The 13,138-nt window shown below is 35.6% G+C and overlaps 1 protein-coding gene across 2 annotated transcripts in view; it reads right to left on the bottom strand.

Moving 5' to 3' along the window:
• Nucleotides 1–13,138, bottom strand: part of LOC121865771 (cytoplasmic dynein 2 heavy chain 1-like) — a 91,608-nt gene that overhangs the window by 14,934 nt on the left and 63,536 nt on the right. Inside the window, exons 54-62 of one of the 2 annotated variants that reach the window (XM_042365323.1) lie at nt 12,472–12,635; nt 11,619–11,777; nt 10,508–10,747; nt 8,474–8,629; nt 7,789–7,908; nt 7,052–7,256; nt 2,838–2,852; nt 419–579; nt 14–250 (exon numbers count right to left, since the gene is read on the bottom strand). In XM_042365323.1, the coding sequence (XP_042221257.1) occupies nt 14–250; nt 419–579; nt 2,838–2,852; nt 7,052–7,256; nt 7,789–7,908; nt 8,474–8,629; nt 10,508–10,747; nt 11,619–11,777; nt 12,472–12,635 (1,457 nt within the window). The remainder of the gene's footprint in view (nt 1–13; nt 251–418; nt 580–2,837; nt 2,853–7,051; nt 7,257–7,788; nt 7,909–8,473; nt 8,630–10,507; nt 10,748–11,618; nt 11,778–12,471; nt 12,636–13,138) is intronic. The other variant, XM_042365324.1, reaches the window with a different exon arrangement.

Raw genomic sequence — 13,138 nt, 5'->3', positions numbered from 1 at the left:
CCAAACATCTGACCTCATAAGTGACTTTCAGGCTTATCTGCAGTATTATGGGTGTGAATTTTGCATGTGGTTCTGCTGTCAGCCACAGTCGGAAGTCTGAGTGTGGCTGAAGGGAATTCAATTCTTTCTCTAAAGTAGGAAGCCATGCAGTCACCAGGTGGAGGTTCTTGAGACACAACCAGTGGCCAGCAGTGGCACTCTCTCGCAGGAATTTAATGGCTATCTCACTCTGCCCTTGACCCATAGCCACCTGTCATGAAAAGTCACATTTAATAAATGAATGATTACTTAAAGCAAATCATTTTTAAAAATAAAATGAAGTTACAGGATTAAAAATGTGTACAGCCTTTTGGACTGACAATGCTTCTCCCATTTTCAATTAAAATTTACACAACAGATATAGCCAGCTGCATCTTACCTCATTGTAGCTGTCGTTTCCTACAGTATTTTTGACAAGATCAAGAAGCTCCTGTGAGGGGTCAGCCCCAGGGGAGATGATTATCAAAATAGGTTCACCAGCTGTTGTCTCTGGCAGCAGACGGCGAAGGTTCAGAGCAGGAGGAGATAGTTCCTTCATTCCTATAAGATATCAGTATCATATCATGATAAACTTCCATCAATATTAAACATTTTGTTAATCAACTAATGAGCAATGAACAAAGTTTAAATACACTTAGGATCTAATAAATCAAAGTCAAACTATTTCAAAATTTTACTTTTAAAAATGGAGGATTGAGGTATGAAATCCTATTTTATGGCCCAGGAGATGAGAGCTTGCTGTGAGACAACCACCACCAGAGCCTTGCTAGTATGGATACATTATCAAAGTAGGAAATGTTTTGTAACAAGCAATTATGTAGTCTTTTACCCTTACAAGGTCCAGATTCAAATCTAGTTTCAAGATTCAGGAGTTGTCTCACAAGACAGAAGATTTCAAGCCAGGAATCTTTCAGTTCTCCAGCTAATTCACTTAAAAACACACTTTAATCATATTGGGAGGTCTCCAGTCACTGCCAGTGTACCTTAGGTCCAGCCTGACAGCATGATGTACACATTTACATGAGCTACCTCATGGAACAACTTCTACACATAAATATAGTTAAGCAGGAGTAAAACTGAAGCTTTTCTCTGGGAGTGAAATAGAAATGCTACTTTGAATGTAAGCTAAATACTTGTTAAAAAAGGGGGAACCTGGATGAGCAGGCAGGGTTGGAGTGACCCTGATACAGTATTTGCAAAACACTGCATGTGGCCTACAGTAATCTGTAACAAGAAACAAATTTACATATGACCAGATTTGTACAGTGCAGTATATGATTATCAATAATGTATTGTACAAGTTTGACTTATTGAACTGTATTTGATAATTATACACTATTCAAAACTCAAGTTAGGTTACATTTAGTTAGTACAGTACATGTACAAATTCATATAATGGAATGATATTTGAGAAACAATTCAGCTTTACTCCATAATAGAGCAAGATGAAAACTGTTAAGGTACTGGAGTGAGATACATTTATGTTCCAGCACATTACAGGGGCACTTTAGTATGGGATCTATGTGAGGCAGGAACAACAATTAACAAGTACACATTATTTTTCACAAAGTCGGTCAGTCTCCTCATACTGACATATAGGACTAAGCTAACATTTACTGCTGAAGGAGGCGGAAAGATACCAATGAACAATATTGAGACAATTTAAATTCAGTAGAATGTCGATTTAAAGCGATTAAATTTAAAATGATTGACTTAAATCGACACCCACAATTAAAGACAATGTTTTAATTTAAAGCGCATCTTTCCTATTTTATCCGAGTCATTTTGGCGTATCATATGGAAATACACACTATTTTAAATTTTGGGCCTAATATTTACCGCCAGACGCGTCTCTGGGCACGCTACACGGCTGCCTTCCACCCTCCCACACCCTCACGCATTCTCAGTTCTCGCATTGACGCTCCAGTGAACTGACATATTGTGTGACACTATCTCCTCCTACCACGTGCATCAACCATCGACACTATGTCCAAGAGGCCAGCTACTACATCATAACTACCCCAAAGACCAAGAAATCAAGGCAAGCAATTACACTGGAGGAGAAAATCAAGGTGCTGGAAGCATTGCAGCGAGGAAGTGTGGGGCGCCAATTTGGACAGTGTTGTAGATAATGAGCTGGTCGAGTTGGGCTCTGCATCTTCAGAGGATGAATTGCCAAACTAAAGTTAAGTGCTTGGTGAGTCGGATGAGAGGCGGGTGGTGCGCGGTGCCAGCGTGACCACCCTCTCACATCAGCTGATCGCTAGTAAACAAACCATTTTGCATCCCGTAATTTTAGCTGTGTTGATTTATGAGTGTTTGTTTATTCTAGGAGATGGGCTGAGGTACATCTGGATAGACTCTCAGTTGGGGCAAAGGGAGGGCCAGCATAATGTAATGAAAAAATAAGTTGAGAGGAAAGTGAAAGTGCTTGGTGAGTCAGGCGGGTGGAGAGTGGCGCCAGCACAACACCCTCTCACATCAGCTGATCGCTAGTATACAGACCACTTTGCATCCTTTAATTTTAGCTGAGTTGATTTATGAGTGTTTGTTTTAGCATAATACTACAAAAAACAATATTAAGTTTATTCTAGGAGATGGGCTAAGGTGCATCATTACTACCAAGCAAAATATATGAGGAAGTTGGACAACATATCTCCAAAATTAAAACATCTGTTTTCATGCATATCAAACTCTCAGCAACATTAAACTGAATATTACTGTGCTGTTTACACAACAGCTTCATCCTAGCTACAACATCTATACACAAAGTGTTTAATCTATGTGCCATAATTTACCCGAAGAAACTTCTCCTGGAGTAGCAAATGGAAACAAAACTAATAATTATATGAAATAGAGGAAAGATAAGTACAGTATTTTGAAAATGATTAAAGACATCAATATTAAATAAAAAATATCCAACCTATTTTTCTTTGTGGATATAAGCAAACATTTTATTTTATGATAAAAAATGACAAAGCAGATACTGTACTGACCTCCTGATTTATCACGTTCAGCAGCTTACTGATAACATCTACTTCCTCCCTTATTATCAATAAATAGTAGTACCTGTATAAACTACCAACAACAAAGGATGGTAGTGCAACATAACCCTGTTTTGTACATATGAGAAAGAACCAAGTTAAATTCAATGAAAATATCTTGAGAACAATAACTATGATGAATAGGATACAAAGACTGAAATAGCAACTATAAAGAAATGTAGAAGTGAAAGAAGTGATGGATAGAGAACTGACCAAGGTGTAACGGACCAAATGTGCAGGAAGAGTGTTCTTTCCTTCCTTTCTCATCTACTGTATGTATGGGTAATGTATACATGATGTATGAAAGGTAATTTCACTTTGGAAGAATAAACATACAAAAATATTGACATTTGATTAAAAAAATGCATACCGTATATCTCGGCCTACAAGGCGACGGGGTGTATAAGACGGCCCCCAAAATTTCCATTTAAAAAGTAGCTTTTGAGCCCTATTCGCTGTATAAGACCGGTACCCCAAATGTGACACTTACCATTGGGAGCTTACTGACCCAGTAGTCCTTTACCAACCATCCCATTGACCAGTGCTGTTTACACATCCTTGGTTTTTTAAAATAAGGCCAATTCACTTCAAGTAATGGCATCAAATTTACAGGTTGGTGTAGTGTAAACACTAGTGACTCACTTAAAAGTCTGTTATTTAACTTGAACTAATGTCGGTGTCGAATACAATTGTTTCATTTACTTGAAATGGATTTACCGATTTATTTGTTTATTTATTTATAACATACTGTAATATATTAAACACACTGCAAGTATTTTCTTTAATTTATAAGCTTGCTTCAACCAGCTACAGTATTCTAATTCAATAGTGTTTCATTAGGATTTGAGTGAAAAAGATTACTGTACATACTTACTACATACATTTATTACACAAAAAAAAAAAAAATATATATATATATACAGTGACCCCTCCATTAACGAACTCAATCGGTTCCAGAAGGTCGTTCGTTAACCGAAACCATTGTTTCAATGGGTTTTTGGGTAATTGGTTCCAGCTCACCGAAAATTTCCTAAATTCAACAAAAATGGTAGAAAAGTTCACTTACTTTGAGGTGTGTATGTAGAAGGCTCCTGGATGATGATGATGATGATGGGATTTAGAATGGGGGTGGAGGAGAAGGAAGAAGAGAAGGCATTGGGGTGGAAGAGAAGTCACCCCATGGTGCCATTTCACCCATAAAATTTTAGCTCTCTGGTTTAATTCAAGATTATTTTCTTTAAATCAATGCTGCACTGCATTATATATTGTCAATATATAAAATATATTTCAAAATGACCAATAATTTGCTTGGAAACACAGAAAAAAAGCATTTAGTTGAAGAGAGTCTCAAGCAAGATGTTACCTCCAGTGAAAACAGAGAGAGACTGACGCCTGTTTGCTGTGTTAAGAGGCTGGATGCCGCGCATTAAACTAGTCACTTTACCTTCAATTTCGTTCAATAATTGTTAAAATGACTAAAAAATTGAATATTAAACTTTTAAAATTATTGAATAGTATAAACTTCTTGATATTTACAAAAATAGTAAGGAATTTAAGCCCTAGAACCGATTAATGTATTGGCGGACTGATACTAAAGCTGGTTGCCCGGTCAGTGCAAGCGAAAACATGTTGAGGTCGGTTCGTAAGAAGTTCGTTAAGCGAATTTTTTTTCGTTAACCGAATTGAAGATCCTTATGGAAGGCAGTTCGTTAATCGAAATTACGTTAACCGAGGTGTTCGTTAAACGAGGGGTCACTGTATATATATATATATATATATATATATATATATATATATATATATATATATATATATATATATATATATATATATATATATATATATTCACAATATTTTATAATTGCAGTCATGTACTGAATATTCTATGTAAAAAATATAAATTTTAAATGAATTATTTCTAGTGTGGTCGACTTCCTACACAAAGACAGGCTATAAATAGCCGTCTTATCTCCCCTCTGTTCTGAGAGAGAAGGTCTTGGTAAATAACTTTTGTTTGTTTATTTTCATTGTTTGTCTAATTTATCATGTTGTATCAAAGTAATATTACTAAAAGTTTTAGGCAGCTACCAAACAGGGAGATACTACCGCCTGGGAAGATATTGGAAGCATAATGTACAGTATTGTCTAATGGTAGATCCTACTTCCATATGGCATCACGAAAATTGTGACCAAGTCTTAGGTTGCTGATTTATCTTACTGCCTCATTTACACACAATTGCTGAGTTTCAATTGTTTCTCTTCCTTTGACAACACAACATACATACAATATAATGTTTCACCTTTGATCTTTTTTCCATTTATTTATGGTTGGTTATTTAAAATAATGCCAATTCACTTCAAGTATTGGCATCAAATTTTACCCGCTGGTATACACTAGTGACTCACTTAAGCGTCAGTTATTTAACTGGAACTAATGTTGGTGTGAGTAAAATATTTCCATTTACTTGAAATAGATTTGCCGATTTATTTGTTTATTTATTTAGCTATAATATATTGTAATACATTAAACACACTGCAAGTATTTTCTTTAATTATATACTTGTTTCGCGAAAAAGGAAGGCTACCATTATACCTGGTAGGTGAAGTTGACCAGACATTTATGATCATTAAGGACCAAACTCCGAATCCATGACGTGACTTCTGTTAATCATTCTCATCCTAAATTTACCACTGTCGGTAGTTTCAAGAATTAACGCAGTCATTTACTGAATATTCTTTGTAAAAAAATTAATTTTAAATTAATTATTTATAGGAGATAAGTATTATGATCAGTAAATATACAGATATGCATTACTGACCACCTCCGAACACAAGGACGGCTAAAAATAGCCACAGGCGGTCACTGTCAAGGTCGCTTTCCCTTTCTCGTCACTGGCAAATGGGGGGGGGGGGTGATGATAGCAGCTGTGTTTATTACCGGGGTATATTGTTCTTTTACGGTATGTTAGACTGGTTTATAATACATTTTTATTATTTTAATATACCGGTAATCTTCATTTTAATCCAGCTTCCCAAATGTAAGTTTCAGTATAAAATAATTAGTGGTAGGACCTTGTGAGTGGTTTACCATGTTTCCATCACCACTCTTGACACGCTAAACCGCAAAATTTAAGAGGTAAGAATTTTATCTCTGGTGCTTAAGACGACCCCCTAACTTTGGGCTGATTTTTTTTTTGTTCAAATTCCGTCTTGTAGGCCGAGATATACGGTAGATTTTCATTATTTTACTGTATCATTCTGATCACTTACATTTGCCTTATCTGTATTCCAGTGCTATATTAAGGTCAATCACACATGATGTAATTCCAAACATATCTTATAGCTCTTAAAATGTTTTTGTTTTTCCTCGCTCCACTACAATAGTTAGCTCTGGTCCTTACTCCTACACTCTATTCATGTGAGTCATCTAATGTGTCACAAACTAATATTAGAAAATTCTCAGTCTTTTATGACTGAAGTTTTCATTATAGTAATGAAAAAATATATGTCTAGCCCTCAATCCAATATCTACAAACAATATCTGCTGATATAATGTTAAGATAACTACAACAGTACACCATTCTTGGGGTGTTTTTATATCAACAGCTAACTAAATAACTTTTACTGTCGTAATAGGTAAATGACCCCCAAAGGCAATATGGTGACAAAAAGAATTAAGGTAAATTATAATACAATTTCATTCACTTATGAATAATAAAAAAAGGCCTCCTCCAGCCTAATGGGATAATAAATCCCCCCCCCATAAAAAAATAAATAAATTACCATGCATGAATAGGTAATAAATACCATTTCCTTGTAAGAGGGTTAGCATCTTCCTAGCAAGTATATTTGTATTCAACATATATTCCCTATACTTATTAATATTGTGTCCTATTAAAGGTAAAATATCAGCTTAGCAAGTTTTGTAACTCCATGCTAAATAAATTTGGCACTTGAGATTTACTTACCTAGAGCCCTGTTTGCAAAGTTAACCATAGCAGACTGAAGACGGTCAGGCCTTATTGCCTGAATGACCAGCAGCTGTTGGAACCCAGATAACTTTTGGTTAAGTTGAACTGGTATGTCAGTCTCACAGTGGCTGGATCTGGCAAAGCCTGACCACGTTGACAGATCATCCAAGTGTAGAACCTCATACATAGCGGGGAAAGTTTGCTGAAAAGTAAGATGTTAAGAAATGTTGTAGTATACTATAGTTACAGGTAGAGAAAATCAACAAAATGCCACTATTTCATGAGCAATGATGATTTATTATTAATAGATGAAGTAATAACAAATTGTTTTAAAAATCCTAAACAAACTATACAATAATTAAAAATTCATCTCACATTAATGATTTGTAACAATATATCCATTGTAAGTTATCAAATCAGTATGTACAGTACAGTGAACAGATAAGAAGAATTATGAATCTGTGTAAAGGCTAAAGACTCAATTTTGTATACTATGAGTGAGTTTAAGTTGATGGTATAAGCAAGTGTGTATGTGTGTGTGTGTGTGTGTGTGTAAAGAATAATCTATGTAAGCATGGAAAATGACCATAAAGCAGTAATGGTGGTGGTGGTGATGAAAGTCTGAAATTTCTGTATCCATTGAAGTACCCCACACAAAGAGGGAAGGGAGTGTATATAAAGAAAGAATAAAAAAAAAAAAATAAGATGAGAACACTATTAATCTTCCAACTAACTTTCAACAAAGCAACAGCAAAAGCACGTTCTTCATCGACCCACTTGGGAAGAGCTTTTTTGATCTCAGTTATGTCCATCCTGATATCTGTCACCAACTGGCCAGTAAGAGCCTCCCACTCCTGAAATACCAAGTGTTTTGTGAAATCACATTCTGTACATGTATATATTTAAAATATTTTATACCAAAATTTTGTACAGCTACCTGAAGAAGAAAAAAAAAATTCTTCAGCTCATTATCTAAGAACCAATGACCTCTCACTCAGGAAAAATAATTTCACATACTTTTAATTCCATCTTTAAATAAAGCTAACTAGCTGTATTCTAAATATAGGAAATGCTTCTGTGACCAGACCTATTTATCATGAAAAGAGGTCTCTCTCACACTTCAGAACTATTTTCATCTTGTACTTTTTCTTAAACAGTGGTTCAGGACTGTACTACACACTTCAATCATGATTAATTTCTTGCAATGGCCAACACAAATACAGTACTGGCAGCTTTCACTCCATCTGTTTATATACAGCATTTGATTCTAAATCTATATCTAATACACTTCAACCTTTACTTATCCTCACAAATTATATTTGGTCATAAAAATATAATAATCTTTGAATTCAATTCAGTCAAATATTTCCACAAATCCAAATACTCTGTATAATTCATTAAAGAACTGAGACTGCTCACATTAGCTTGGAACAGTTCTGGGTACATGCCGTGTACCAGATGTAAGGCAAACATGAGGCGATCTGCCTTGAAGAGAGAGCGGCTTATGTAACTGTAGACCAGGTCGATCAATGCTCTCTGCAATGACCTGATGCGTTGATCTGTGTTACTTCCATCCTGTAAGTAGAATTTTCTTGTTTTCAACCGTAAAAAGGACACTTCTGAATACCATCTATCAATCAGTATACTGTACAGTGTTACATTTCAGAGATCACCAAAGAAAAATTATAAATTGGGCAACATGATGAGGTGTACAGTATTGTGGCAAGAATGAGATGTGAAAAATGGGGTATAAACGAATAAAAAATATACAAGTATGGTAGACCAGGGATGTGATCCAGGAGGCAATGCCCAGTTCAGGGTACACAGGAACAAATGCCTTGCAAACTCCAGCATTTCCAGAATTTATCTATCCAAATGGAAATATGTTGCCATATAAATCACATTAATTTATAATGGCAAAAGAATTAGCTATATGTATAATAAAAAAAATATCCTGTCTATCCACTAATATGTTGCAGACACCATTAATGATACATTTTGGTTTTCTGCACTTTGGAATGTCTTGTGCTTTATTACTACATACAGTAAACAATCATATTTCAATATCACTGTCGAAGGCACATTATGTTTATCTTTGCTGTAAAGTCACCAAGCAATTGAATCTATACTTACCCCCTAAATATTTTCTATTTGGATTTCATTCAATTACAAAGGTTATTAAAAGCACTCCTTAAAAAAAAATGTAAAACTGGAAAATATCATCCCACAATCTATTGATCAATCCAGATTACCTTTGCTTTCACCAGGGGTTGCATTCATAAAAAAAAAGGCTGGTTTTGGTGAAACAGGTTTCCAAAGCAAAAAGAGGGATTATGTTCCCAGCCACAGCCAAAAGTCTTCCTTTTGAAAACTGTTTTGAGTGTTTACTCTTCATGTGGTCTAGTACATCTAGGATATAATACAGGCATAAGATACTGTAACCAAACTAATAAATGGTGATGATAATGCATTTATTCTGCTCCAGGGGCATATACAAGCATCCCCCGGGTTACGAAAGGGCTCCTTTTCTGAAAGTCTTTCTGCATCGCAAAATTCCACATTGTGAAATTTTTTTCCCACTGACTCCCATTCTATAAGTTGAGATGCATTCTTACGGATTTTTTTTCGGCCCAAAACGCAACACAAGCACATACTGTATATGAATGAAAATAGACAGTTTTAAACACATACAATCAATCATTCATGATGTAAGATGACAACAAATGCGCACACTTGAATTTAACTCACCAGAAATGATGTTGAGTGCTGCAAGAGGTGTTGAGGTGAGGTGGTGTGATCGCAGTTACTGGAAGTTACCTCCTTAAAACATCAAATTTATTGTCCAACGTAATTCCTTTATGGAATCTTTTAGCATCACTGCTTTCACTTGAACGTGATGGACTTTTTCCACTCATTTTGAATAAGGGTACACAGTAACACAAACTGAACACAAACTGGGAAAAGAATTCAAACTGAGCAGCGCCAATTGTTGTGGTGGCTGCTGGCAACTGGGGAGGCGAACCACCCTCTAACCGTCTTGTAGCTACCACCAGAACCCACACAAAATTTTGTATAATTTGGGTGAAATCTTTTTTTTTTTCAATATTTAAAAAAAATTACCGAAATTCCCTAAGGGTGAGCCTTTTTTATCTGCATAGCAAATTTTTGGGTTATAATTTAAAAATTCCATAAGGGAGAATTAACGTAACCTGGGATTCCGTATCGCGGGGAATGCCTGTACAGTAATATCATGGCACTTCTTACAGCATAAACATGCTGATTATGTGAATTTTGAAATATGGCAAATGAAAATGGTGTCAGTGCTAGAAATTAAATCATGCTTAATTTTTTTGGGTGATCCCTACACCTCTATCACTGGTGTTGAACTAATAAATATTTCTGATTTTCTAATGAAAAAAAATTTCTTTCCTGATAATAATAGATATAGTTTACCTGAGGTGTTTGTAAAGCCTTGTGGAAAAGATTATGGAAAGCATTCAGACTAAAGCGATACATATTGTTGAGTTTGCCAAGGTCAGTGATGACAAAGTAGAGATTAGAAGCTGCCTGGGCCAGGGGCAAGTAAGCTTTCCGTTCATTTTCGAGAGATTCTTGTAGTGAACCAGATTCCTTGAGTGACGATTCAATAGTGGCAGCACTAGACTTGGCTTGCTCTAAAGATGCCAGCAGTTCCTGAAAAGAATAAACCAATCTATAAACATATAGCTCTTGAAACTCCTGTACACATAACAAGAAGACAGTCCACTATTTCCTTACATAAACAAAATTATTTTGCTAGTTACACTGAAAAATCAGAGTATCCTTTGTAGCAACAGACACCTCTTTATCAATATTTTGATTTATATGCAAACTTCCATTATAAACTGTGCTTGAAGTATTTTTTTATTAGGCTTAGATGTACAACTTGATGGACATACTGACAGATGGATAATATGGATTGAAGGGACCCATTTCGAATTCCAACTTTCCCTTCAATGAACAGGGATGAAAATATGACATCAGTTAGAAAAGGCTTACGGTACCTTCCTAACAAAAAATTTTTGTGATAAAAGACATCTTCTGTCACATAGCCAAGAAAGTAGCATGGGCAGATCCAGGAATATCAAAAGAGGGGGGGACCAAGAAGGAGTGGAGGAACATGGCAAGCACAGCGAGCCCACCCAGCTGAGGAATTTTTTTTTGGAGGGGGGGGGGTGCCACTGTAAGCTCCCAGAATTTTTTTTTAAAATCTGACCAATATCAAGGGCATTTTAAGGCTTATTTGAAGCCATGTGCACTTGATATTAAGAGATATTTTGAGGTCAATAGTAATTATTGTAATTTTTACTATACTAAAATGCCTGAGTACAATACTGCATTAGAGAAAAATTATTGGGATTTTCTGATGAAAAAGGGGAGGGGGGTCCAGACCCCCAGGACTCCCCATTGAATCTGCCCCTGAGTAATTTGTCTTTACAGTATTACAAGAAGTAGTGGAAGATATGAATCCTAGGAGAAGCACAATTTCAGTTATAACAGATATTAATGAAACTAATCTTCTAACCTTGTTCTCCAGGATGTTGCCTTGTGATTCAGCAAGTGTTGTCAACAGCTGTTCTTCTAGAGTCACAAGCTGAATTTTCAGGTCTTCCTCTTGCCGCAGGAGGTCAGTCCTCCGTACTTCCAGTTCAGGCTTCTCTACCTGCAGTGTGGCTGCCAACAGCTAGTGGAGAGTAACTGGTATTTAGTGTTGACCTACAAATGTCAAAGGATTTTTACAAATACTGTATGCAGGCAGAAGACCCCCCCAAAAAATTATAAGAACATGAGGATCAAGAAGACAGTTTGTACTATACATCATTAAAACAACATAATAAACTAAAATGATTTAGAAATAAACTATGTTGAGTTGATAAGTTTTCAATAATGAAGTATGTGAACATTTTATTCCTGGAAGAATTTGGACTGACCAATACACCAGTTGGTTCAGTCCATTTTCCCTACAGTTAAATCGTAAAGAAAACCCTATACTGTATCATGTCTTCTCATACATTCTCTACAGGCCAGAACATTCAGAATCTGCACCAATAATATAGTGGCCATTCATCTATCGTACTTATCAAGTATTGAATACCTAACCTAACTCTTCCACTTTTAATATTTTATTTGGCTAACGCCAGATGATTATATTCAGCTAAGAAGGGATGTAAGCACTTCATTTGTTGAGGGGTTATGTGATTAATTACATGCATAAAATTGTTTTTACTTTCCTGTGAAGTAACTTTTGAACATGAGTGATTAGCATTTTCATACATTGATGTTTCACAAGTTTCTCATAATTTCATTATTTTTTATAAATATATATCGCTTATTCAATTATTTTTCTTTTATATATATATTATTTGGGTCTTCCCTACCTGTCCTGTTAATCCAGCACGAGTGGTGGTAAAGTTGACAGAGGTGAGAATTGAAACAGCGTCTGGTGGAAGTTCAGGGTCGGGGTTACGAGTCACCAGGAAGAGGTGGAAGTTTTCATTGTAGTCGAGGGTTTTCTCCCCTAACTCAACAACATACCTCGGGCCTGAAATGTGTAAATGGCTCAAAGAAGTTTTTTTTTTGACAAACTGACTGTTTTATCCTGTCAAGGTAAAAAAAACAAAATCTTAAGCAAATAAGAAGAAGAATAAGAGATAAGGTAAGAAAAATTAAGAAACAAATAAAATGAAAATGAGAGAAAGAAATAGAGTAATTAAAGAATAAATAGAAAATAGAGATGAGAGAGAAACTTTATGTTTGTGGAAAAAAGTAAATTTCTCCTCATTCTCTAATGTTACTGACCTGACCTGATGCAATATCAGATGAGGGATTAGTGGTCTCATATTACTGACCTTCTGATGCATTGTCAGGTCACCCATTGTTGGGTGGGGAATTAGTGGGTCTCATGACCTGAAGATGTCTTGAATAAAGACGAAAGTAATACACAGTACTTTAGTCCAGTTCATTATTAAAATACATACTGTAGTCTTCAATGGGGATACTGTACAGTGGTCTAATCAATTTGATATAGGCCTAATAACGCTAATA

The sequence above is a fragment of the Homarus americanus genome, unplaced genomic scaffold (genome assembly GCF_018991925.1).
Source record: "Homarus americanus isolate GMGI-L3 unplaced genomic scaffold, GMGI_Hamer_2.0 scaffold13495, whole genome shotgun sequence".
In the NCBI taxonomy this organism is placed as follows: domain Eukaryota; kingdom Metazoa; phylum Arthropoda; class Malacostraca; order Decapoda; family Nephropidae; genus Homarus; species Homarus americanus.
The sequence above is the reverse complement of the archived record's forward strand: the minus strand, read 5'-3'. Positions and strand labels throughout refer to the sequence as shown.